We start from the raw sequence: 26,794 nt of genomic DNA on the forward strand, positions 1-26,794 counted from the left end.
TGGTGCCAACCAGTGCTGTGTAGACAAGCCCCACAGTCAAACTGCTGAGTGGAGTGTATAGCAGATGAGCTGCTTATTGCTCAGTAACATCCCCTCTGGCAGCTGTTGCTGCAGGACTTTCACTGCAAGGCACCATTGTCCACACCGGATGTTACTCTGCAGTCACACAAGGGCTTGCCCGGGGACAAGTCTGTACTGGTGCCATTCAATGTTCTCCCTGAGAAGGAGGGCTCAGTCAGTGTCAGGGAGGTAGTTGTGTCAAAGGTTTTTCCTTAGAAAAGTCCCATAACATCCTTGATATTAAGTAAGTTGCTTCTGCCAGCAGCAAGCAATGTAACTGAAGCCTGAAGAAGCAGAGAACTCACATCTCTTTACAAATAAAGACACTGTTGGGATGTTTCCACCCAAAGTAAGCATTTATTAAACACAAGAGAAGCCAACTAAAGGAATTAAAACAAGTGGCAATCAACCTGGCAATGGTAGTTTCTGGGGCAGAATACTATGGCTGCATCTCTCTTGTTCTCTAGATGATGAGGTCTAATAGGATACCTTATTCATGGGGAAATTGTAGGGTGAAAACATGGAATAAATTAACAAACTGAGCTGCCACATGGGTTTTCTCTGCAGGAGATGCACTGCATTCTTCCTGTGCAAGAGAAACATTACCAGTGTCTGGACTTGCCTTTCCCTATTGTAAAAAATACTTACAGCCCAGCTGCAAAGAAATATAAAGAATATTAGCCCATAGAAGTGGGGTTTAAAGAAGAATTTCTAGTAGTTTTAATTCTCTCAGAAGATGCAACTTCACAGGCAGGTTTTCTATATCCAGCCTCAAGTAATAACACAAAATACATCTAGAGATGGATGTTTAGACTCATTAATGCTGTGTATGGTACCAAGCTGGACACCTTACTAGAATAAATACCTGACTGTTTCCCACTGCTGTGTAATTTTACATTCTGAATGAGTATCCAAGTAAAATAAAAAAATCACAAACCAAGGTTTGCTTAGAAAGACAGGCTTCCTCCAGGGACTGCTAGGTTCACTTTGAGCACAAGGAAATAACCAGGATTAGAAAAGCTTTAGTTTAAGGTCATTATCACTGAAGCCAGAGCAGCACTTCATTCCTTTAACCTGTTCTTCCTACCAAGGGACCACACCATTCTTCAACTCAGGCAGAAGTAGATGAAGGTTATTTATTGTTGACACATTTTTCCTGTAGGAAGAAGCTTCATTTACACAGCAGGGTGTAAACAGCATTGACTAAAAGTTTGTTAAATGCAACCATAAATAACTATAATAAATAAGAGATCAAGTAACTTTACAGCACACATTTCAGGGCCATGGTGTGGAGATGCTTTACTCACATGTGCTTTCTGGAAGGAGAAGCAGAAACATTAGCAGCAGTTATCTTACTCACAGCTGTAATCATATCTTAGGAAAGGATTGGCATACCACAGTCCTCAAACCCCTACCAGGGAGGCATTTGACTGAATTTTGAGTCTACTCAAGTTGTTAGGGGTTTGAAAGGAGATACTTAAACAGTACAAAAATGCTATTCAAACCCAGAAAGAAAACCACAGCATTTAATTGTCAGGAAAAGTAGTTCTGCTCTGAAACTCAGATGACATTCTTCATGTTCCCCTTGCTCAGCAGCTGTTTGAGAATGCACTTTTTAGATGGGACTAAAGCATTTCAAGCAACATATTGTGCTTAGTTTTCCTCTGGTCTGGGTAAACTTTACACATGTTTGCCTTACTGGGAATGATATTTCATCTACATCTATGCTTCTACCAGAAAGTGGACAAGATTCAAGAATATATATTATTCCTATATGTTTCTCAGAGGAGAGGGGGAGGGGAATGCTATAGAATGGTGACAGTTCTCCTAACAAAAGGATTTGGAGCCATTGTATGCCAACTACTACTACTACAGCTGTTACAAACACACCTTTCCATTCACACTTAGTGGCTTTCTCTGTTCTCACACATCCTGCTCTCCAAACATATCACACACATAATAATTCCCAATATTCACAATAATATACAAAAAATACAGCTTTTCAATTCCCATTACAACTGACAAGCCAAACAATTAGTGTATGTCTGTCTTCTAAAGAGACACGTAATACCAACCTTAAAGTACAGTCACACACACAGAGTCATAGACCTTTCTGTGGTTAGATGTGCACCAGCAGGAAAATGACTAATCTGTAGCTCAGTACTGGCACTTAACTTACATATAGTACTGAGCCAAGAAGTACAGCAGTAATTTCAGTGTTCTCTTCGGTTCTTGAGCACAAATAGGTTTTTCATATGAGTTCAGTTCTAAATGGTTTATGAAGTGATGCCTCACTTTAAATACACCCAATAGAGGGCAACACTTGTTTGCATTAGTGAAGGAAGATAGATGTGGTGTGTTTTATCGCTGCAGAACACATTCCATAACATACAACAGTTTAACATACAGAATTGTCACCTCCCGGTATTCCACCATTATCTTTCTATATAAAATAGAAGCTACATCTTCAATTCAGCCACTGTGTGTCTTTGTCCCCCTTCTAGGTGTCACATTTTTAGGATAATTTGCTTCCTTTTAGATAAATCATTTTTGAGTACAAAAAACAAAGTACAGGTGCTTTAATCACTGACTGGTTAATATTTTAAACATGGAATGTGGTATTTTATACACCATAGAGAGAACCCCCTCTTTCTTCCAAAAAATCAAAGATCAGTGAAGGAATTTTTGTTAGTAGGTTCAGTATCAATCCAGGAATGTCTTGATTAGGACTTAACTGTATCATATTCTTCACTGTTCTGAAGAGGAAAGTTTGAAAATAAAACATTGAAATTTACTGTGGCAGTTACCAATGTGTCTGATTTGTATTTAAATAGTTAATCAAGAACATTTCAGGGTATGTAAACACCTGTAATTGGGAAACCTATTTTCTGTTACAAAACCCGTGTGTGTGTGTGTGGTGTGCGCGCGCTGGAAGTTCAGTGTATCGAGTACAGAAAACAAACTCTCAGCTTTCATATGAGAGGGATGTTGTTCTGATTTTATGGAAAATGTGAAAATTAATTTAAAAAAAATCACATTTTTGTACTCAGAAATGTTTTAGAGGGAGAATGAGCTCTAATCATTTAGATCTGAGCTCTCAACCTCAGAATAGCCAAGTTTGTTGTGTTTGGATGGGCAACACAATTTTAAATTACAAAATTAGAAATGTACATGTTCAAAGATCTTTTAAAATTAAATTATACACATCAAACTGTTCTGTACTAAACTATCCTACAAATATTCCACAAACAAGGCAGCAAAATAACCAGTCCACCACAAAATCTACAAATACAAAATGTAAGTCTTCCAGTAATTACTGTAATGGGAACAAAAGTTCAGAAAATAAATTAGTCTCCAATTCTTCATGTACTGTCACTGGAGGTATTTGCAGGTAAATCACAGGGTTCTAACAGAGCAGAGTCATGAAACGAGCCTCCCAAAAGCATCCCTGGTCTTGGTCTTGCCCAACTCAGCCGCTAAGTGGATCCTCTCTGTAGTGAACAGCATACCGGAGCTTTTCTAGCATTATATCCAGAGAGGAATATTGAGGAAGCTTTATCATGAACATACATGTTTCAACACGGATGTACCGAGAATCTGGGGAACCTGTAAAGGAACCACATGAAGGACTTGTTAACAGGCTCTGCACTTGGAAGTTCTAGTTAAGTTTCTTTTCCAAGAAGGTAATTTTCACACTGTTGATATTAACACGTATCAAAGTAATGGAATCCTGGAAATTCTAGGTTCAGGAGACCCACCAAAAAGCCCAATGGAATTTATACTGTTAAGTTTGGTGGGGCCAGCACTTGGCCTACAGTATCGTCACTTGAAAAGAGATTCTGCACCACAGGAGCCACATCACGAAATTCCACCACGGTCCCTGCCTCTGCGTAGACGGCCAAAGGGCAGGTATTTGGTGTCTTGAGAAGATTTATTTTCGCTTGAAGCATCTTATTGGGGCGTGGCTTAAAAACATTATCTCTCTTGTCAAAGGTACAACCAGTTCCTAACTGCAAGGCGCTTTCTTCTGCAGCCTTGTCTACGCAGTGGGGTAATGCGCACGATGGGGTGTGATTTCTAAAAGACACTAACGTGTGTGTTAACTGGTCCGTGCAGACCCTGCTGGCGTGCACTAAGTTAAACAGCACTCTGTATCATGTTAGTGCACTTTACTCCACTGTGCGGACAAGCCCTCAATCTGTCCGACAAAGAATGTTTTAAAAGGCGGTAAGGATTTCAAATCTAAAAAAGGTCACAAGGTACGAGAGGCTGACTTTATTTATACAAATGTACAGTAAACAACATACCTGCAGCTCCATCTGGGGGTGCAATTTTCATGGGATAAGGTGGGACATGTGCAGTATCTGGCCCTCCATCTTTACATGGACATGTAAAGGGGATTCGTTCCTGGTTGCAGGCAAACTTGATGAATTTGCAGAGTTCTTCTTGAGTAAACATTTCTAATGCACCCCAGAAAAATTCAATATGTTGGTCTGTTTCCATCAGCCCCACCTGGTACATGGTGTGTGCCTATCAGAGGGAAGGGGAAGGACAGTGAAATTAGATACAGATGAAGAACATGATGTGTATTACTCTCCTTTTCACGTCTTCCATCACTTTTATTTTAAAGCACCAGTGATAATGGAAATCAAACACAGCAGGGTATCCTAACTGATCAGTTTTACCAATACAAGTTCCACTAGAAATCGATTCACTCAAACTGTTGCATTGAGATGTACCTGGAATTTTATATCATTCTATCCCAACTGCTTCTATAACAGACTGACCGCTACACAGACCCGCTTCCATGCTGTGTTTTGTACACTGTTCTATACCAGCTCAAGGCGGCTGCTGTTGTAAGGCAAACACATGTGAAGAGATCACACAATATTGTAATAAGAGTTAAAGGTGTTTGATAACTGAAGCCAAAAAACAACCCCTCTTTGTGGTGCATTGCCTATAGCAGAATATTAACATACTTCAAGGCCAAGGTCAAGTAATTCTGAAAAAGTACGTTTGCAGAAATTATCCTGCTATATCCCGTTATGAAATTTTAAACAGCTAATGTAATCTTAGCCAAAGGGGCAGATATTGAATAGAGTTTGGTGACGTGGACATTTTTAGAGTTTGATCATTTAAATACTGATTTTAAACAAATTTAAGCCCTGCCTGAAAAACAGAATTGTAGTTTTTCTTGAAACAGAAGCAACTATGCCAGAAGGTGCTTACCAATTCATTACCCTAACTTCAGACACGTACGTTCCCAAGGGACTTCAGCCCAACATACCTTCAGGAACTCCAGGTTAATGTAAGGTAACCCACATGTCCTTAGCTCCATTTCTAGAGGAGTCAGCGTTGTTAGAAGCTGCAGGGGTATAATCGACCCTAGTCCAGCCCGCACAGCCGTCATGCAGTCAGGATTCTGCAGTTCATGCAGCCTCAGATTCCGGATTGCTGTTGCATATATGTCCTTATTCTCCCAGCTGACATAAGGGATTCAGAAAGAAATGAGTCAGAAGAAAAGTCTTACTCCCCATCACAAGCTGCAATCCCATTTCCTGGGTTCCCGAACAGGGGCTTCTGGTCATTCATTCTGATGCCATCTGTTCCCAATTTAACCCACATGCAGCTGATCCTGGGGCATGCCCCTTGCTTTCATAGCTGTGAGTGCACGCACACAACATGCAGCTATGACTACTAGGAAGTGGTCACTGTGCAGTACGGCTCAACCCTCCATTATTTACAGATGAACAGCCGTATGCTGGAGGTTCCCAGCTCCTGCCAAAGGTACTGGTATTCCCAGCTTTCACCATGTTACAGCAGCATCACCATTTAGCTGATGGTTGAAAAGCCATCACATTTATCCTCGTGAAACACCCTCCCAACAATGGTGTTACTCACATGACGGGAATGTGCCTGCCTCTAGGACACAGCTCCACCTCCTCGCCGGTCATGCTCAGGTAGGTGAACTTGCAGCATGGTTTATTAGGACAATCAGGGCTCTCTGTGGCTAGGTGCTGGGATGCAATTTCAGCACACAAGGCCTCCAGTTCAGTCTCATCGTTTATCTAGGATGACACGTGATAATATCTAGTAACTTGCACTTTACTGTACCTTGCTTTTGTTAATCTCTTCAGACATCATGCCAACATAATGAGTAAAAGGGCAGGCGCCGGCTTCCTCATTTCCCCAGGGGTGCTTCACCCCTGCCCCTGTCACAGGCCCCGCCTCTCACTCCACCCCTTCCACAAGCCCCACCCTGTTCTGCCTCCTCTGTCCCCAGCGCCTCCTGCACACCGGTGAACAGCTGATCCGCACCAGGCAGATGTTGGGAGGGAGGGGGAGGAGCTGATCAGTGGGGCTGCTGGTGGGTGCTGAGCACCCACTATTTTTTTCCGATGGGTGCTCCAGCCTCGAAGCACCCAAAGAGTCGGCGCCTATGAAAGGGCCCCATTACATTTTACATCATCCAATGACTATGGCACAGACACTGAAAGGCGACTTGTCCACGGGGTACGAGGAGCAAGCCAGCATTCTAGTTTAGTACTGTACAGATTACGAATGTGGTATTAAATTTCACATGCTGCATAAAGTAAAATATTTAAGAAGGATAACGAGCATGTCATTTGACCTGCATTCCAGCTGTGAGGATCTGCTGGGGACTCTCTTAGAGGTTATGCTTAAAAAAACCCTAAAACTATCCCTGTGACTCACAGAATGTTTTAAAGATAGTGCCAGCCACTGCTGAGCCCGCCCAATGAACAGACATTGCTGCATTTCCTTTACTGTGCTAACAGCCACTTTGTGCTGTGCATAAGGACAATTAAAATGTCTATTAGAAACAGGGGGTTATGGGAAATTAACATTTGCCAAACAGAACACCAAGTTATTAGGAAAAGCAATGTTAGTTTTCACATTTTTAAGGGAATATTATAAAGAGTAGTTTAAAAACTAAAGAGCATTTCACAGACAATTTAAAGCTACTACTGTTTTATAGTTCTGCTGACAATTGAGCACCGTACTAACATTTGTGCATGGGATCTCCTACTGCCTGCAATGTTTCGAAACTAAGAGCTAAGGGCTGAGTTATGTAACTGATTCACAGCATTAGGTTTCTCCAGATTACTGAATTGCTGGCTAATGAGTAAAACCTGTTGCTACCTAATGTGGAAGCCCTGACACAGTTGATCGTGGCACCTACAGATAAATTGTAAAAGTTAAAAGTTCCTAGTCTCAATTTAAGCAGAGCGTGGTCATCCCTCCCAGGATGGCAATGTCTAATTGAGCGGCTTTCTCATGCCAACGGGATGTAAAATGACTAAAACTCAGGGTCTCATCCTGCAGTTTCATGCATGATGACAAAGCTTTGCACCCACATGGAGCCGTGCTGGCCTTTAACAGGAGTTTGAAGGATCAGGCCCTCAGGCAGTACAATTACGGCAGGGTTTGCTATCAGCAGCTAAGGCCCAGTGCACAAGGGCTATGGGTAAAGAAGACAAAGAGGGAAAAAATTACATTTTCAAATTTTTTGACATAGTTGTAGGTAAGGATGTCAGCTTCCTGGAGATCAACATCTGGATCCAGTGGTTCTCCTACTAAGGTCTTCCAGAATGAGGATAAGAGATCCAGTGGAAGAGGAACGTCAGCTCTAACTGCAATGCCCAGCAGCTGTCCAAAGAAATGAAGCAACTGCTCTTCCGCATAGGTTATAGGACTAGGTGTCAGAATATACTTCCCCTTAATAAAACAAACACAAACGTTTAATGATTAGAGAAAACGCCAGAGGTGAATATTTTCAGGAAGTAAGAATTGGCAGGTAAGAGGTTTTCAGCCACATTAGTTGCCGAGAACAGAGTTTCTCAAAGCATGGGGCCCGAAGATATATAAATGTTGGCCCTTAACAACACATTGGGGCGTTGAAGGGAGCTCCGCTTTTAAAAGTTTGGGAAACGCTGGCCTAGTTTTTTTGTATTAGTTTTAATAGTTTAAGGTCTAAAGCATCTAGGTGTTAAACAGCCCTGCGGTAGTCTGCATACAGACCTGGATTGTGTTTATGTTTATGCAGTCTGCTCTGCCCCAGCACTGCAGGGAAGGAACCATGCCTCAGTGACTGAGCTCTCTGGGACAGGGCCCATGGCTTTACTTGTTTCTGTAAAATGTCTAGCACACAAAATAGGGGCCAAATTCCAATACCCTTACTCACATTGAGTTGGGTCTTACTCCACAAGTAGCACTACTGATTTCAGTGAGGACACTTGTGGAGTAAGAATGGCAGAATCTGGCCCATAAATAACTTCTCATGAAGAAATACAAGGGACAATCTTGAAATCAAACACTTTAAAGGGTGCTTTGGAGGAGATGAGCTTTGTTCTAAGGTCAGAACTATAGCATGGAGCAGACAGACAAGCACCTTACTTCTTGTGGACATTTTCTAAACACCATGCAGGGAACTCATCTACACATTCCCTCCAGTCATTAATGGGAGTTGTATGGCTAACTCCCACATGCATCGCTTTGAAACTCCCACCCCCCCAGTTGTCAGCAACTGAGAGCATTCTAATCCTGCCCTAGTCACTGAGCGCCAATAGCGCGAGTGTCCTTCGTACGAGGAAAGCACTTTTTTATGAATTCCCCATGGGGATCTCGTACCTTATTCTTATTGACTGCAGAGCTGGGGCACAACAAGAGCAGGGAAAGCGAGGAGCTCTGTAACTCCTTACAGACCTGCCACAGGAAGTGACGAAACGAACCACCTGAAAGAAAGAGGCAATGCTTTCACTCGAACAAACCACACCCCGCCTCTGGCCTCGCTCCTGTTGCCTTCTTGTCCAGTGTACTATCCCCATGAAATCAACATGTAACTCCAATTTCTACAGGTGAAACATGTTTCATTGTGTATAGGTGGATAACCAAGAGTGGGGAAGATGGCAGCCATCCCTAACCTGTTCATGTGCATGTCTCCACTGCCGTTGTTTAACTGCAGAAGAGAACATTCAGTGGATTGCTTTCCACTGCATTCTCAAGTAATGGTCTTGCCTTCAACCGCTAGTTGTTTATTTAAGGTTATCTGGAGAGGTGCAATACCTGCTTAGACTTCAAGGAGAAGTCATAACCTTATTAAGATGGAACGTATTTTCATAAAAACAATGAGGAGTCCGGTGGCACCTTAAAGACTAACAGATTTATTTGAGCATAAGCTTTTGTGGGTAAAAAACCCACTCCTCGTTGTTTTTGTGGATACAGATTAACACGGCTACCCCTCTGATACTTCATATTTTCATAGTGATGGAACATGCAGGCAGTGTGCTCACAATATAGTTAAATGCAATGAGGCAATACTGCTAGAATCTTAAAGCAAACCAAGTTAAGTATGCATCACATTAATCTATTTACAGGTATTGTTATTCATCATAACTGTGTGTCTTAAAAAGAAAATTTGGATCTAATACTTTGAGGGGATACTGCAAACAGCTCTTTAATGACATTTCTGTGCACCTCCAATAACTTCCTGCAGTTTGATCGAATTGAGTAGTCAGTAGTGGGGAAAGTGTGAACTAGAATTTCCATTTTTCCATCTCCCGTGCTATATCCTGTCATTAACCTCCTAAGACGACCCATTAGAATCAGTACACGGAGATTGCATCAATCTAGCAAACAGGAATCGATTTTCTTTTCTCAGATAGTTTGTTCTTTAAACCTCCCTTGCAATTGCATGTACCCCGAGGATGGCAACAAATCAGTAAAACAGGAAACTTTCTCCTGGCTCTTATACCAGTATCTCTTGGAGATGCCACCCAACAGTATGTAGCACTGGGGAAAGTGTCTCTAAGCCAAAGTTTAGTGATGAAGTCATTTAGATAAGCCTCTCCCTAAAGTCAGTATGTTCAGAAAACTAGTTGGCCTCAGATGTGATGTTTTCCCAATTTCTTTCTAGCATAAGAATAAAGCATACCAGGGACTCGCATTTCATGTCTCCACAGAAAGATTTGTAATATAAATGTCTACTCAGATAAACCAAACAACTATCACAGAGCTTAGACCCCAAACTTAGGCTTTTGTTTTTCTCCTTCAAAAAAAAAAGGGAACCCTTTTTTTTTTTTTTAAATTGGCTTAATTTAAACCTTTCCCCTGAAGTGTCTGCAACTCAGCTATTGTGACATGGGGTTAATAAAAGCAAAAACAAAAAGTGAAACTGACCAGTGTACTCTCACTGTCCCAGCCAAGTTGCACTCAAAAATCAAACACAAAGTGTTGGGAGAAAAGGAGACATATCACAGTCAGTCGTTATTTAACAAAAAAAGTTCTTACCTAACAAACGTTCTTTTAAGTAGAGCATCACTGTAGTGTCACTAGGGATCTGCCCCTGTACTACTTATTCAGTCTAAACAGTCATTAACTTTTATGGAACCTGGTCCTAGTAGAGACTACAAGCTCAAGTCCTCTCTAGCATTAGTTCTCCCTGCCTTCTTTGGGTACATTCTGATCAACATGCCCAATGCTACAGGTGTCACTACTATTCTGTCAGACCGTAACTTACTTGTTCCATGAACCTCCTCTCCAGTGAAGCGAATGTTAAAGGCGTATGTGGGATCCCCACCACTGGCGAGTTTAACACAGAGCTGAGAGGATGGCACACAGGCTAGCTGCCTAGCTGCCTGGCAGAAGTAGGAATTCTCTGAAGAACGGATCTCCCCTGTTGAAAAGAAACATCTTTAAAAATTGAATCTACTTTGAGTATTTGGTGTTCATAAGAGAGTGAGCTTGGTTATTTTAAGACCAATTTGAAATCACAGGCAGTAAATGAAAATGAATTGTAGAGAGAATAAATAATGCACATACCTCCCACGATTTCTAATGGATCCAGAGTGATTTCTGGGGCTGCATGATCTGCTGTTCTTTGCACTGTGGCATTCAGCACTCGATTCATTACAGTCACCTTTGTGTCATAAAAGATTAAACCTAAATAAAGAAATACCTGGTTAGGTCTACATTGGTCCTTCTGTCATTTTACTTCCTGAAATCATCTGAACAACAACATTTTGGGACTGATTTAATCTTCTATAAGCCTCAGTCTAAGAGCTGGCAAACCCAAACAAACCTTTGGACACTTTTTGTATTCAGAGTTAATATTATTGGAAGACACATGTCAAGTAAATACTTTATCACAACATTTCTGTACAACAGATTTCTTATATTAGAGGAGTATTTCCTGTCAGCCAAACCATAAGCTGTGCACATAGGATAGAAAAGCACATTTCTAAATGGTTTTCTGAAATCTGGCATGCTCTGAGGGTGATGATGAGGATATAAATAAGTGTGTCGCATGGCACCCCAAATCCATACGCTACGCACAGACAGAGACTGCGAACACTCAACTTTCATACCTTCGGTTTGCAAGTGCTCTTTTCTGGTTGGGTAGAAGCAAAGACCCAGCATCAGCTATTTCTCCAGAGTAAATGAAGTGATTGGTCTGGCTAGGATAGCCTAAACCTTTTACTCATTTTAGGATTACTGGAGATTCTCATGAAGGCGTCTATCTTTGTAAGCCTATCACGTCTGTGGAAGTTAGCAGGCTCCCCGGTTCTGGAACCCTTCACTATATTGTATGCTCCTGTGACTGACATACCTTATTGTTATTTAGATTGCGGTAGCACATGGAATCCCCAAGCAGGACAAACGTCCCTTGTGCTAGGTATTCTACACAAACAGAACAGCCGGTCTCCATCCGCCAACCATACAATCTAAATATTGATGTTTGTAGTGAGATACAGCAGCCTCCTCGTACTTCAGCAAGGTAATTTGAAACATAACACTGCTCTGGTTGGTTCTCTCTAATCCAGGAAAACACTAACAACAGCTCTTACTCATGTGCTCACGTTGTTCTTAGACAGTCACCCCATTCAGTCAGCATACTGGGTTAGCTGGTTGAGAAGCGAAGTCAAGGAGCTTTTGTCAGTATGGTGATCAACTCTTTATCTCCCCACAAAGTTCTCCGATTTCCGAGGTAAGTGTCAATTAATATTTTCTCCAACCATTACCAATTAGAGAACCCCCAGAACATGCTAACTTCCCCCAAGCATCACAGAACTCATGCAGTCCTAGAGACACTGACCTTTGGCCTCTTGCAATAATGCAGCAATACTATTAGTGTACATTTCTGTCTGTCGCAGCTCCACCAGTGGTAGGAAGAAGGTCTCCAGCATGGTGTTCAGAGACTGAAGCAGTGCAAAACGCAGACGTAGACTTTCAATGGGAACATCTAAGATGGGGGAAAAGTTCAGAAACAGAGAGTTAAAGGACAGGATAGGAGTCCCCAAACGCATCACACCGGCACCCATTCTGGCATAGTGACCTAGTGACGACAGACTGTGTGGGCCCTGCAGAACGAACTACCCTCATGTCCATTAGCAGCAGCCCCTGCAGGCCAGGGTAGAGACACACTGACAGGGTTTTGTGTAGGGGAAGCCTGCACTGCCATTGCTTATGCTGTTCCTTTTCTGTGGTGACCCAGAGGACTTCAATTTCCAGGGCTGTCAATCCAGTGCTGAATTCACAGCCCTTCACTACATGTTTCACAGTGAATCCAAAAGCAATCTATAACCAGGAACTGAAGAGGAATACAAGCGTATGAAGTAATAACTAGAAACCCCCCAATTTGTGCATACTCAGCAGACAAGAGACTCTGGGATCAGCTGCGTCAGCTGGATCCAAGTAAACTTCATGTGGGTGCAGTCGTGCTGGGGTAATTGCAAGATGGCGGCAGAGTCGGTTGATGTACTGCACAAGGGCTACGTCCATTTCCAAAGCCCACTTCCGGGATGCTTTCTGAGCGTGTCTCACGTCAATGCAGGCACACCTGAAGAACAAGGGGATTAGAACTGTTACATGCAAATGATCCCCTGGACTGTATTAACCAAGAAGCCAGATGGCTTTAGGTCTCTCCTTTTCCCTTTCCCTAAGTACAACTCCTTTAGCCTAGAGATTAGAATGCTTCAGATATGAGGGAGAACGAATCATTATCATCCCCCCTTGCCTGACTTTCATTACCTGCTTACTAGGCTTACTTACTGCCCTGGGCACTCTCCACTCTAAGCTCTTAAGCAGACAAGGGAGTGGGATATAGCAGGCAGGCAATTTGCAGATCAATACCAGGGAAGAGGATCAATCCATTTAAGGGACTTCTCTGCTTTGAAATGGTAACAAGGAAGAAAGTAACATGATGACTAAACATTCTACTCTGTACTGGCTCCTTCAAAACAAGTGGAGAAATCTCCCGAAGCAGTTTCAATACCATGAGGCACAGAATGCAGGTTTGATGTGGCACGAAGCCAGAGAAGGCCAGTTCAGGCAACAGCTGGCAGTGCAGTTTTTGACAGATCAGTTTATTATGGATTTTGGAAGTAAGAGGGACAAAATGAATTAATTTTGTTTAAATCAGGTTTCCACAATTCAGGTGTGATCCTCCTAGCTAGCATGTGGGAGCCAGCAACACTCATCCTGGCAGCTGAATATGAATTGAGTCCCTTAAGTAACATTCTAAGAAACTATTTAACAATTCTATGTTGAGGCATTGTAGCCATGTCCAGAAGTGTACTGAGCATTAAGAAGTGTCAGACTAGCTGGAGTAGAACTGATCCATTCCGAACACGTTCAGATTAAGCACTGAATTCTATACAAAACATGTATCGCACCTTTCAAAATGAAGATCATATCCACAGGACAAAATAGCTCTCCAGACACTACGGATGTCCTGTTTGGCTCGATCAACAACAAATCTGTGAAATCCATCCAGTGTCAAATACTTCTCTTCTGGAACTGACAGCAGAGACGCAAGGATCAAGCAATTAGTAACTTACCAGAAAAAAAATGTATATCAGGCAGGCTCATTTCCAGAGTATTTGCTTTTGTCTGGCTACCCTCAACTCACAGCCGAAACTCAAGCTCCCTGCCTGCTTCCCACTGGTCTTGTCCTCTCCACAAAAGACAACTCCAAGACAGCCTTTCCCAGAAGAAAATCTGAAAACATCAGGGTTGCTAGGGTTGAATTCAGTGTTCATTTCTCCCTTATTAACGACTCCATCCCTGTAATTCCATCACGGAGCATTTCTACCTGAGAGGGAGCTCTATGCTAGCTCTCCTTTAACCTGACCATGCGTTTCCAAAACCGAAGGGTGGAGCCACAGAACGAACCCTTGTTCTCAAGTCTTTCTGGCCCGGGAGTGGAATATCAAGTGAGAGCCTTGCACTCCATTCCCCTGCCGGCGGTGCCAGACCCGAGATTGCCATGCCACCTACGCTGCATTTCTGAAGCTTTTATTTCAGCTTAATAGATTACAAACGTCTTACTACAAAGAAACCAATTCCACACTAAAACTGAGGAACACAAACACAGGGCAAGTCCCATTGTTCAATCACATTCTGTCTCCATTACACATTGCCTTTATAGCCTAAGCTCTTTGGATGTAGAGGAAGACTAGTTCCCTGCCCCAAGTGCTTAGTACGCCGCTGGAGCTATAATAATCATGTGCCAAGTTCTGCCCTCATTTACCCCAGGGACTCCAGATTCACACTGATACAAGCGAGAGTGGAAATTGGACCAACATTTGCCATTAGTTTAATCTTTTCAACAATGTGTAAATTAACGTCATTTAAAAAAAGACAAGTGGTCTTTCATTTTTAGTCTAGAAATACCTGGCCACTTTACATGTTTGAAATCTTTACCCTTTGATAGATAACACGTTTTCAGAGATAAAGGAATGAGAAGAATTTCTAGACAGCCCCTACCTTCTTGTTTCTTTGTAGGAGACTTCTCTGGGTCCTTCTCATCAGGTTTGCCCTTCTCTGGAGATTTTGGCTTTACAGTAGGTTTTTTCTCACTTAAAGCTGTTCTGCTATGGGACAGAAACATTTTTTTGGTTAGAATGTACATTTCCTTAAATGACTGAGTGTGGTATCAGTCTAAAATACGAAATATTGTTTAACATAATAAATGATTTATGCCCTCAAAGCCATGAGTTATTTTAGGTCGCCTCTTGATTTTTTTAAATTTTCTTTTAAAATCATCTTCTGCACACCAGTATGTCAGAACACTGACCAGAAAAAGCTAGTTCCATGCAGAAAAGCCAGCTGTTTTATGACTGCAGAAAAGTTCAAGGCACTAACCTGACACTATTGAGCACAGACTTTTCTTTTGCAGGTGGTTTAGTAACCGGACGTTTGGAGCTCACAACTTTCACGGGATGTTGCTCTTTGCCTGCCTTGTTATACTTGCTCTTGTCAAACTTAGGCTTGGACACACCGTATTTCCTTAAAATCTTCCAAAAGAGAAATGAATGATTAGCCAATATTTTCAAATTACCCCAGGAGAGTAATTAAAGAGGTGTTTTACACACAGCTACCTGAGTGAGTTGGTCCTCCAGCACCTTCTTTGGTGGGCGGACATTTGTGAAGAAGACATGGAGAAGGTTTCCAGGAGTCTGGGAATTTATTTGCTCTTTGCTCAGATAAATATCAGCAACTTTAATGGGTTTCGCTGGAGTCAGGCTCAGCATTTGTTCAGAGTGACCACAGCTCTTAAATATTTCTGAGAGGACTTCTCGAGCACCTGGGACCAATTTCTCACCTAATACAAAAAATTGCAATACAGTACAAATCCAACATGAAAAGAGAGTTTAGAATTAAGACACTGGGAAGACGTGTTTCTATTCATTCACTATATTATTTAAAAAAAACTTGTGCTCTAAAATACTAGACAGCAAATAATTTAGAAAATAGTACACAAAGCAGTCATGACATTTTTAAAGTTCGATGGATGGTACTGCAGACAGTGCCTTCCATTTATTTTGATCCACTACGTTGGTGTAATTTTGAGTGACATCAACAATTGATTTAGTTATCCAGCAGATCCCCGGGTGCACATCACAATTTGCATAGGTACACAACAGTGTTTATGTCAATAATTGAATTAATTATTCTCTGAGGCCAATTCTCCCCTCCCCCCCCCCCCCCCAGCCCTGGATTAATCTTTTCTCCCCCTCATTTAGAATTTAGGCCCCATCCAACTGATATAATTTTCTATAGCTTTCTATGATTTGATTCAAGAGGTTTTGATCACATTGTTAGAATAAAATTAACCGTTGATTGATGTAAAATTCTGCTCAGTTACTCTGGATTTGCCCCAGCGTAACTCCGTCCAAGTCAAGGAATAGTTTGGTCTAATAATATTTGTAAATGGGTTAAAATCACAATTTTTTTCCTGTCGACTATTAAATAAGTTAATCATGAATAATATTGTATTTACTATCTGACTGATCAGCTTTAGCGATTGAATACTCTAATTGTCACAAATCCCCTCCCCCCAATCTATTGGCAAGTAATTTATACGAGAACAATTTTTTCCATTGTCAGTCAGTCTGTCAATGAATTATTCTGCATTTACACCAGCGTAAGTGAGAAGAATGTGACCACTGCATAAAACCTGGAAACAAGGTATTTACCGATATGAAAGATACATACCTTTTATCGATTTATCATTAAAATAGTCTTCTAGGACTGGGCTCCCTTGCGTATCAAATAAACTCTGATTTACAGTAGATACAGTTAAAATCTCCTCAGTTGACATTTCCATTAGTTCATCTTCACCATCCAGACTTGACAAACCAATCAGATCACTACTGTTAAATAAACTGGCTCGGATTTTCTCTATTTTAGCTCGTGACCTTATCTGCATAAATAACGAAAGTAGTTACAAGGAATTCTGATGGGGAACAAATTATCTGTCATTTATATTGGTTAAGTCTTGCATTCTCTTTTCTTGCAGAGGTTTAACGTTACACATGTGCTACATTAATCCTCTGATACCAGAATTCAGATTCACCTGGCAATACATCCACTCTAGGAAGTGGGTTCTTTGAAACCACCATACCCTGGGTTAATTACACAGGCCTCTGAGAAATGACTATTCCATTTCTTAAGTTTGGAGGCAACTCTCAGAAGCCTTGAGATAAGAAAATGTTAGTTCTAGATCAACTTGAAGGTTTCAGGGTCACCTGCAGTTCTCCTCAACTGTGCAGTATTTAGAAAATATCTACATAAAATTGGCCCTTGAAACTAGAGCTATTGTTCCATCTCCCTAACTTTCTTGGAAGCTGTGAATATCAGTAATGCATCATTATTGGAGTAGCTACAGACCAGGTGTAGGGTTCAACATGATTATGTTACCAATTTCCTTGTACAGAGTCTATTGCTTGTTTGTTTCAATGTTAATATCTTTGGCTCAATTAAAAATTAAGACAGCTGAATACATTCCTTTGGAGTAAACTATATTTCCTTCTGTAAGAGGAGCTGAAACACAAGCCTAATTCTGAAGCTGCAACAAACTTGAGGCAGATGTTACCAAAAGCATCTGGAAGCCCGGGGGAGATTTTTCAAATGTGGGATTTAGGAGCACTAGACTTTCAATAGCATTTGCAGTCCTTTGGAAAGGAGAATTTTAAACAAGCAGATGTTACCCCACATATGCTACCCTTTTGGCAACAAAGTTCAAAACCATTCAATGTCAAACCATAATACTGATGGAATCAAGTACATTCTTAAAGTCACTAAAGTAATAGACTCTAAAAACCCGCAGTGACTTTACACTGTTGCATTCAGAAAGGATGTTGATTTTAAAGGTTCTGATAAAGGCAAGAGAAAGTGTTTAGAGTCACTGCATTGTGATCCCTGGGGCAAATCTGAAGATAATTTAGTACAAGAAAGCATACCCATCAAATTCTAATTGGAATGCATTTTATGCGTGTCCTAATTAGATAACATAATTTGTGCTGAACTATTGCTTGTTTATAGTACCTGCAACTCTTCAGCCAACATACAAAAGTGAATTATTCAAGTTGTAGTTTTACCCCCACACCAGTCACATGGAAAGGAAACACCCTCTTTGGCCCTGTGAGTCACCCCCACAGTATGGTGTAGAGAGAAGTGAGAAACAAGATTTGTTTTGTTTTTGAGTTTGGGGGAAGACGGTTATTAGAATTTACATCATTCATTTAGGACAAAATCTGACCTGACTGCTGCAAGAAAGGGGAGCTACAAATGAATCCCTCACTGCCTGAAAGCTGTTACCTCCACTACTGCAAAACCCTTGATTGGCCGTGACATCAGTGGCTGGTTGTCCAGTGACGTGACAGTGTACATTGATCCAACATCAGATACAGACGCTGTTTCTACATTGTCAAGTGGTTCCCCAAGACTGCCAAGGCTGCCAAGGCTTCCAGTGCTGCAAAGTGAAAGATCTAAACTCTCCTGGCTGGAAACAACATGTGGCTCTAGCAGTCCTGGTGGAATAGCCAACTCCAGTGAAGCTTGAAACTGGTCTACAGAAATATCGCTAATTGTCCGAGAGATACCCTGCGAGCTGCAGAGGGAGGCCTGGCTTGTCGAGGCTGAGGCACTAACACTCATGGCAGGTGTGACGCTGCTAGAACTGCTGATATCGAGACTGTCTGCACTACTAGATACAGTTGCTTTTTCCAATTCAGTCCTACATTCGCCTCCTCCTGCTTTGTCCTTGATTTTTTTGGGGTCCTCTTCCTGCAAAGGGATGTAGATTTCATCTTTGAAGACTCCACCATGTGCGTTACACGCCTTCCGGATTGCACTTCTGACAATACCCTCCTCTAAGTGAGTTGGTATTCCAGAAATCACAAGTAACCGACTATGAGCTGTTGCACCCACTAGTGCCTGGCAAGCATCAGCGACAGCATCATTTGTCACACCTAGCCCTTGTGGATCCTTTTTAGTTAGGTGTCTGAGAATTATAAGTAAGGTCAGTGCTCTATGAAACCATAACATATCCTCAGGTTTGCTTCCTCCTATATTGAGAATTGCAGTGTCAGTTTCAGCAGCTCGGGATGAAGACCGTTTACCTGAAGACGATGTCTTTTCCCGCTTCATTTTGACTTTTTTCCTCTTTGACAGGAGGCTTGGGCTCTGGGGCGTCTGCCCCGGAGAAGATGAGGAGGAGGAAGATGAATCACTTAGATTTGGGGCATTTGTTGATGACATCACACTAGCTGTTACACTCATGTTTATTGGCAGAGTCACTTCTGCTACAGCTAGACAGCCTTCCATCAGAGCGTGAAAGTAGGTTGAAAATCTTCCCTGGTCAGCCACTCCCACACCAGAGCCACCACAGGCATTTCCAGACACCCAGTTCTGAGTTTCTTCATCGTATAGTTTGTGCAGTTCTGACTGAAGAGCCATAAGCATGGCTAGACAGGGATTTAGCTGAAGTGCAATGGAAGACGACAACCCTGCTGGGTTCTTTTTCTGTTCCAGATTGTGAATTTTGCGAAGCAACTCTCCCAAGAGATGAAATATCAGTTCCTTCACACAAGCTGCCATGTCTGTCGTCCAGAGAAAGTTCCCTATGAATGGAAGACAGACAGACCTGGGAATTAGATTTATTCCAATGTGACTGGCTTTATTACATGAATTATGTCAACGCCATTCAACGGGTGTAAAATCAAGCAAACCCATGGGGATATTCTTCCCACAGAGACATCTTCATGCAACCAACAAATACATAATACTAGAAGGTCCTATGGCAAAACAAACCTACATTTTGCATCTCTCAAGTTCAGCAGGCTTTAAATGCAGCACCTTCATTAAAATGAAAAAATGCAAGAATACAACCTGATCAATGGGCCTGTGTTTACTGTAATGCTGCATTCAGTTTATCTTGTGAGGGATGTCTCCACATTTTCAGTTTTTGTTATACTCCGGATTGTTCAATTCGCAACACATCACTGCATCACAGGAAGTTGTCAGGGGAAGCAGGATGTACTGGCAGCTGGGTAGGGATAACTGGAGCTTTGTGGCATTTGGGGAAGTATTGGAGAGCATTTGTGATTATGGGCAAGGCTACGATTTTGGATGGAGGTCACAGCGTTTACAGTAATTGTTAATTTTAATAAAGTGTGATGACTCCTGTGAGCCTGGCCCCTTGCTCTGGGCATTATGACCTGGCCCATGGGGTCACGATGCCACTCCGGTTTGGTGCGTACACCCGGCTGGAGATGGAGGGGCGGATGTGCCAAACCTGAGTGGCGCTGTGACCTAGTGTGCACAGGGTGGGAAGCAGGGCCCGGTCCAGCCCAGCAGGACAGGAGCTACCACTGCAGGAGGAGGGAGCGGTGGGCTCAAGCTCCAACAACCCCACGTCTCTCTGATTTGTTCATGCCTCTGGGTTTTTCCCCCTTGCACCTCTGCCGTGAAATTGACTAAAAATTTGAATGGCAAAATCAGAGATTTAATTTTGGGATAAGCCCATGACCTGGACGTTTTCTTAAAATGATCAGTAGAGAAGCAGTTAGTGTTTATAGAATTCCCATCTTTAAGGTTTCATAGTTAATAAAAGGAGATAAATACGAGTGGTATAAACTGCCACATTCATGATTTTAAGCCATCGGGAGACTTAGGAGGGAAGTGAGGTTCTTACCCACGAAAGCTTATGCTCCCAGTACGTCTGTTAGTCTCAAAGGTGCCACAGGCCCCTCTGTTGCTGTTTACAGATTCAGACTAACACGACTCCCCCTCTGATACTTAGCACTATAGCAGTTTACACTCTACTGAGATTTACAAAATTGTTTTCACAACCGTGAGTGCTAGATTTTTTTAAATGAAAGCTCAGAATGGAGGCTTCTGTAGCAAAATGTTGGCTGCAGTACTGGAGAATACACAGGGTCCTGGTTACTAAGTAACATCCTTGCACTGATGAGATAAGGGGTAAAAATTTCAAAAGCGCTTAAGTGACTCCTAAATCTCATTTTCAAAAGTGATTCAGGCACTTAGGTGCTCTTGAAAATTTTTACCCAATGTACTTAATAGAGATCAGCTGGAAAATCATGTGATTTTTTTAGTACTGAGTTTATTTTAGAATTTGGCATTATTAAACCATGCGAATGCACACTATTTTAGAGTTTAAAAACCATAAATTCCATCATAATTACTAAAGAAAGCTTAAATACTGTAATTTTTTCTTTCTGAACATTGCAGTTGATTAGCTGTTTCACTGGTAATTAAATACTCAAGAAATGCTGTACTCTCACCTAAAAGTTCCACCATTTGCAAGAGAACTGAAGCAGGGATAGTATCCAGTTCATCTTCTGATTTCACATCACCATCCTCTGATTTCCAAGTTAACAGCTGTTCTGTAAACGCCACAGCCAGAGGGAATTCAAGCGGAAGAGAGTGCAAAACTAAGACAGCTCCAGGAGGGGGGGATACTCCTTAAACAAGACGACAGAGGAATTCCCATTACAATTCTATAAACTAGAAGGCAACAACTGTGTCAAGAAAAAGCAATGTCTTCTTAGGACAGGTTCAAACACTGTTTTACATTTTTCTAAGCTCAAGTGTTTGTTAAGTGAGGCAGTTCATTAAATCGACCAATCCTCTCATTAAACAGAAATGAAAAGACAGAAAAGGAAAATATTAAGTGAATGCTGTAGCCCAGGGGTGGCCAACCTGAGTCTGAGAAAGAGCCAGAATTTACCAATGTACATTGCCAAAGAGCCACAGTAATAAGTCAGCAGCCCCCTATCAGCTCCCACCCTCCCCACTCCCAGCACCTCCCGCCCACTGACAGCCCTGCCGATCAGCGCCTCCCCCTGCCTCCCCGCACCTCCTGATCAGCTGTTTTGTGGTGTGCAGGAGGCTTGGGGAGGGGTGGTGGTGGGAGGGAATAACAGGCTCAGAGGAATGGGGGCAGGGCCTGTGGCAGAGCCAGGGGTTGAGCAGTGAGCACCCCCCGGCACATTGGAAAGTTGGCGCCTGTAGCTCCAGCCCCGGAGTCGGTGCCTATACAAAGAGCCGCATATTAACTTCTGAAGAGCCGCATGTGGCTCCGGAGCTACAGGTTGGCCACCCCTGATGTAGCCAATGGTTTCCTAAATACTGGCCGGACACTAGTGCTACTGCGAAATGGAATACAGGAACCACAGTGACCATGAGTGGTGAGTCTTTGAATTTATTGAAAGAAAGAAAACTTGTTGTTTTGCCTTCCCCGCCTCGCCCCCTTATTATAAACAAATCAAGCTATTTCTCCTCCAGGCTGGAGAGAAGAAGGAATGTTATTTCTACTGCAATATTCTCAAGGGGCCCTGATCGTACAGTGATGAGGGCCAGCCATATAACTATCTACCTAGATAAAACTAGGTTAAAATGTGGGATCTCAAATAACAAAGCACCAACCTGGGGCAATGGTTCAGGACTGAACTTAGCAGAACAAGTCCTGCCTGCTCCATCACCGGCCCCAATTCCTGCAGCATGCAGAGGGGAGACCCCCCTGAAAACGCCAAGTATTGACTGACTTCTGAGAACTGATGAGATCGCAGTGTGAAGTGGTGTAAGTTTAGAACTGCCTGGACAATATCAAACCTTGCCTGTTTAGTTAGTGACGGTGTAGTCCTATTGCCTGGTATTTTCTGATACCTGGCACAGCATAGTACCCACGTGAACAGAATGTAGGTTTGGTGCTGCCTCAGGAAAGTCTGAGAAATAAGGTGATTTAGCCTGTCCTCATTTTGAAAATACTAAAAACATTTACCTAATTTGATGTGGACCTTGTCAGTGGAGATAATCACTGAAGGATACTGATTGGTTGTTGGGGGTGGTGTCAAGCCTGTGTTGGTTGGAGAGGCATCCCGAGGGTAACATACTGCCTCTGTTAGGTTTAACTGACCGTTCCTTTTTATTTTATGACCAAGACCATAGACAAACACTCGAGCCCATGGAGCCTTATACAGGGAGGAACTAGAAAATAACCAGAAAACAAATTAATTAATAAAAATTCATAAAAACCCAAACTTAAAAAGGACACAATCAAGGGGTACGTCATATCCTTCTGCACTATCATCCCCCACCTCTCCCAGATAAATCCTTGGAAAGGTTTGTGGAAAAATTAACACAAGCATTGCACAGAATTCCCAAAGAGGTCTGAGAGAGAGGCAGATCACAACCCAAGCCTGCACCGGGTCTCTTTAGAACTGGTTGCTCTCCCCCTTCCTTATTAACTTACTCTTTGCGGAATCCAGACTGACTTTCCTTACAGGACACAACTACAAAAGCAGCCCCAGGAAAATTAACATCCATATTGACTTTGGACTCTGAAATAGGGAACTCTTCAGCGGGGAATTGTTCTGGTGCAGTCTGTAAAATGACATTTAACAATGAAAGCCTCGGAGAAGCAAAGCAATAAGCCAAACCCCCTTCCTTGCCCCTTATTTTACAGCTAAAAATAGTATTGCAAAGTAGTTAGATAATGTGAGACCATTCATTTCAGTACTACACAGGCTATCCCCTGCACATGTTCACAAAGTGTATAGTATGACCAGACAGCATTGCAGTGTGTGCACAGAAACACTGCACTATGATTAACAGTATTATGAATTTAAGGACAGTAATAACTGACGTAAAAATATTCTGGCAAGAAGAAAATCTCTCTAGAGGAAAAAGATTAATACATATTTTAATAAATTCACATTTTCTTTACAGTACTATAAACATTCAGAAAGCATCAAAAATATCATTTACCTGCAAGAAGGAACAGATTTGTTTAGTTAGTTCTAACAGACTCTCCTCTCCTTGATGTAGTGTCCGGGTGATGGCTACAGTCAGCCACTCCCTGATTTGCTGTGAATTGCCCTGGTAGAAAAGGTCTGTGGCAGAACAGTTCTGGGAATGGATACAATGCTGTAGGGACTGGGCCAAAAGAATAGAACTTGAACTGATTGTTCCATCTGTGAAGAACAAATGCAATACACTGCATATTTTGGAAGATCTCTGAACTTATAAGTAGTCAGGCAAAGAAACACTTAGCTCACAAGCCTTTCTATCTGCATTCCTGCCCAAGTGCAAGTCCTCCCAAGGCTTAGCAGTATAAGGAATTCTTCCAGGGCCAAACCTGTGTCCCTGACATTGCTGACACAGAACTGAATGGAGGGTCGAAGGCCCGGTCTCATTCTGTCCCAGCATTATTCCAATCTTTACCTGGATTCCCCCAGGAACAAACGCAGTGGAAGAGCTCCGGGGCCACCCAACTGTGCCCCCCCGGAAGCAGTCAGATAGCTCTCCACCCCACTGGTCAGATATGGAGACATTGCTTCCCCCCATGCCCATGTGGGTGGGGGCGTGTCCCCATCCGCATGATGGCCAGGGAGACAGAAGGGGCCGAGTAGCCCCAGCTTGAGGGGTTCTTTGAGGCTGTACAATGAGTCCATGGTGCTTTAGGTTTTCCCCCTGCTCATTCCATGAGATGAAGCGAGGAGAAGTGGTGTCCCTGTCCTCAAGCTTCTCCCACCCACAAACAAGCTATTTTTAGAGGGCCGCCCAGAGGATTCAGGGGGCCTGGGGCAAAGCAATTTCGGGGGCCCCTTCCATAAAAAAAAAGTTGCAATACTATAGAATACTATTTTCTCGTGGGGGCCCCTGCGGGGCCTGGGGCAAATTGCCCCACTTGCCCCCGCCCCGGACGGCCCTGATTTTTAGAGGGCTCCCTATCACTGCCTCCCTTACAGACTACTGCTGTCTACTAAGTTACTGCAGGAGCTCTGCAGTGAATGGTGGCACAGGACAAAGCAATTCCTACAGAGCCTGTTTGCAGAAATCCCGCTCAGAGAGGTGCAATTATACACATTAACATGATAAAAATTACTCACAGATTAGCTAAACAAGGCCAGAAATGGAAAAAAAATATTGCTAAGAAGGCAAGAGAAGAAAGGAAGTATGGAGGGAGGGTGTGCGCTTAATTATGGGTATTTAAATTTGTAATCTAGAAAAGGATCCCAAAGCCATGCAATTCCTCAAAATACTCTGTACTCTGCAGAGGAGTCACACATGATGCAGCCTCTGTGAGAGCTAGTCCAGTCTCAGAATGATCTGGAGGAGGGAAGATCTTCAAGTGCTTTAGATTAACTTTGGGTATTAACAACCTATTTTTATAGCTACTTTTTAGTTCCTCCTAAGTGCCCTGCCATGTTGCGTGCATCTCTTAGCATGCATAATGGCATTCAACAGGTTGATTTCCACCACTAACTCACAGTTAATTTAACCCAAGATCTTTTCCCAGAATTTGGCCACATGCATTCTCTTAGACTCATGAGGAATTAGTTATCTGATTCATAAAAAGCGAGAGTCCTGTGGCACCTTATAGACTAATACCCACGAAAGCTTATGCTCCAATACGTCTGTTAGTGTATAAGGTGCCACAGGACTCTTTGTCGCTTTTTACAGATCCAGACTAACACGGCTCCCCCTCTAATACTTATCAGATTCATGACTCTGTTAAGAAAAGGATGAACTGTTCTGTAAAACTGGAGATGAGTTGAATTTTGAAAATGAAGTGACCCAACTGGCAGCTATATACCTATACTGAATTCAAACTGTACAACATTTTCAGTTTCTCACAAGTACCCACAAACGAAAAGAACAGCAGCAACATATTAAATGTAATATTTGAGGGAGGAAAAAGGAGGGAGAATTCTTTCCTACAGCTTACTTTTCACGAGATCATTAATAAACATTTGCAATGAACACACCTCAGTTTAGCCCAGAATTTACTTAACTGCTTTTACACGGTGGTTAGCCCTATTTCTACCTGCTCATGAATCTAGTAAGAGATTGCTTATTTCATATGTTCATGCAAGTTTGAAAAACTTAATTTAAAAACAATAGCACTTAATGGCTTCATGAAACAAATTGAAAATGGTCAGTTTCAAGAAACTCCTAAACTTAATCAGTCTTACACACATTGCTATACTACTGTATCAAAGGCAAATGAGCTGCTGCATTTTTCAAGTATTATTTTACCAGGAAGGGGTGGTGCAAGAAGTTGGTTGGACAGCAGCTGCAGGTGCTCAAGGGTGATGTCACGGATAGCAGGAATATGAAATAGACGAGTAAACATATGTGGAGATTTGGGGGCAAAAATATTGAGGAGAGCCATGCGGCAGTACAACCGTGCAAGTGAGGCTTCACATCGCAAAAGTTCTCTATAAAAAAGCGAGAAACAGAGTTAATTAAAATAGGAACTATACCTAGCAGCTTGATTTTTGGACCCAAAACAGACGTACAAACTTAAAAACAGCAATAATTTATTAAGTAGAGCCAAATCTTCCTTATTCACTTTGGAAAGGAAATCATTAGTGACCGAATAGGTAGGTTCTATATGAGAAACTCTAAACTTCTCACTACTGCTTATCCAGTGTTTGGGCACCAGCAGGCCACAAGTTTTAAACCTCTATGGTGCTCTTCATAGTTGTGGGGGCCCACATGTATGGATCTGATGACAGGAACAGAGCCCTCTTTACTCGTAACTCTGAGACAAGGGCAGTGAACAAACACTCTTCTCATCTCTAGAAAGAGATGAAGTGATCAATGCCTCAGTTTTAGTTAATGATCTGATGGCCCTTTTTGGCAAGGTAAAGGTATAAATTCTTCCTACCTAAAATTCCCTTTGCTTTCAGTTGGGACCTCATATACGTTAGGTATCTTCCACTAGTGGTCTTTGCTTTTACAACTTGGTCCTTCAAGTTATGAGTTCAATCCTGTGAAGTGCCCTGAGGTCCCACTGAAGTCAGTAGGAATTTGAAGTGTTCAGAATCACACAGGATTGAGCACATAGATGATAAACAGAAATTACCACCATCACAATAAGTGACTATACCAGACAAGATGT

General features: G+C 42.3%; 1 protein-coding gene across 5 annotated transcripts in view; it reads right to left on the reverse strand.

The window, feature by feature from the left end:
- Nucleotides 1-2,044: 2,044 nt before the first annotated feature.
- HECTD4 (HECT domain E3 ubiquitin protein ligase 4) overlaps nt 2,045-26,794 on the reverse strand; it is a 107,767-nt gene continuing 83,017 nt past the window's right edge. For 4 of the 5 annotated variants that reach the window (XM_054006906.1, XM_054006904.1, XM_054006905.1 and 1 more), the window contains exons 56-76: nt 25,927-26,108; nt 23,653-23,858; nt 23,138-23,268; nt 22,667-22,872; nt 21,168-21,347; nt 18,181-19,484; nt 16,576-16,783; nt 15,459-15,682; nt 15,223-15,374; nt 14,845-14,951; nt 13,752-13,875; nt 12,726-12,916; nt 12,173-12,319; nt 10,900-11,019; nt 10,598-10,753; nt 8,710-8,813; nt 7,576-7,797; nt 5,962-6,128; nt 5,348-5,543; nt 4,368-4,590; nt 2,045-3,666 (exon numbers count right to left, since the gene is read on the reverse strand). In XM_054006906.1, coding sequence (XP_053862881.1) covers nt 3,530-3,666; nt 4,368-4,590; nt 5,348-5,543; nt 5,962-6,128; nt 7,576-7,797; nt 8,710-8,813; nt 10,598-10,753; nt 10,900-11,019; nt 12,173-12,319; nt 12,726-12,916; nt 13,752-13,875; nt 14,845-14,951; nt 15,223-15,374; nt 15,459-15,682; nt 16,576-16,783; nt 18,181-19,484; nt 21,168-21,347; nt 22,667-22,872; nt 23,138-23,268; nt 23,653-23,858; nt 25,927-26,108 — 4,687 coding nt within the window. In that variant the 3' untranslated portion in view covers nt 2,045-3,529. The remainder of the gene's footprint in view (nt 3,667-4,367; nt 4,591-5,347; nt 5,544-5,961; nt 6,129-7,575; nt 7,798-8,709; nt 8,814-10,597; nt 10,754-10,899; nt 11,020-12,172; nt 12,320-12,725; nt 12,917-13,751; nt 13,876-14,844; nt 14,952-15,222; nt 15,375-15,458; nt 15,683-16,575; nt 16,784-18,180; nt 19,485-21,167; nt 21,348-22,666; nt 22,873-23,137; nt 23,269-23,652; nt 23,859-25,926; nt 26,109-26,794) is intronic. The other variant, XM_054006903.1, reaches the window with a different exon arrangement.

The sequence above is a fragment of the Malaclemys terrapin genome, chromosome 16 (genome assembly GCF_027887155.1).
Source record: "Malaclemys terrapin pileata isolate rMalTer1 chromosome 16, rMalTer1.hap1, whole genome shotgun sequence".
NCBI lineage: Eukaryota > Metazoa > Chordata > Testudines > Emydidae > Malaclemys > Malaclemys terrapin.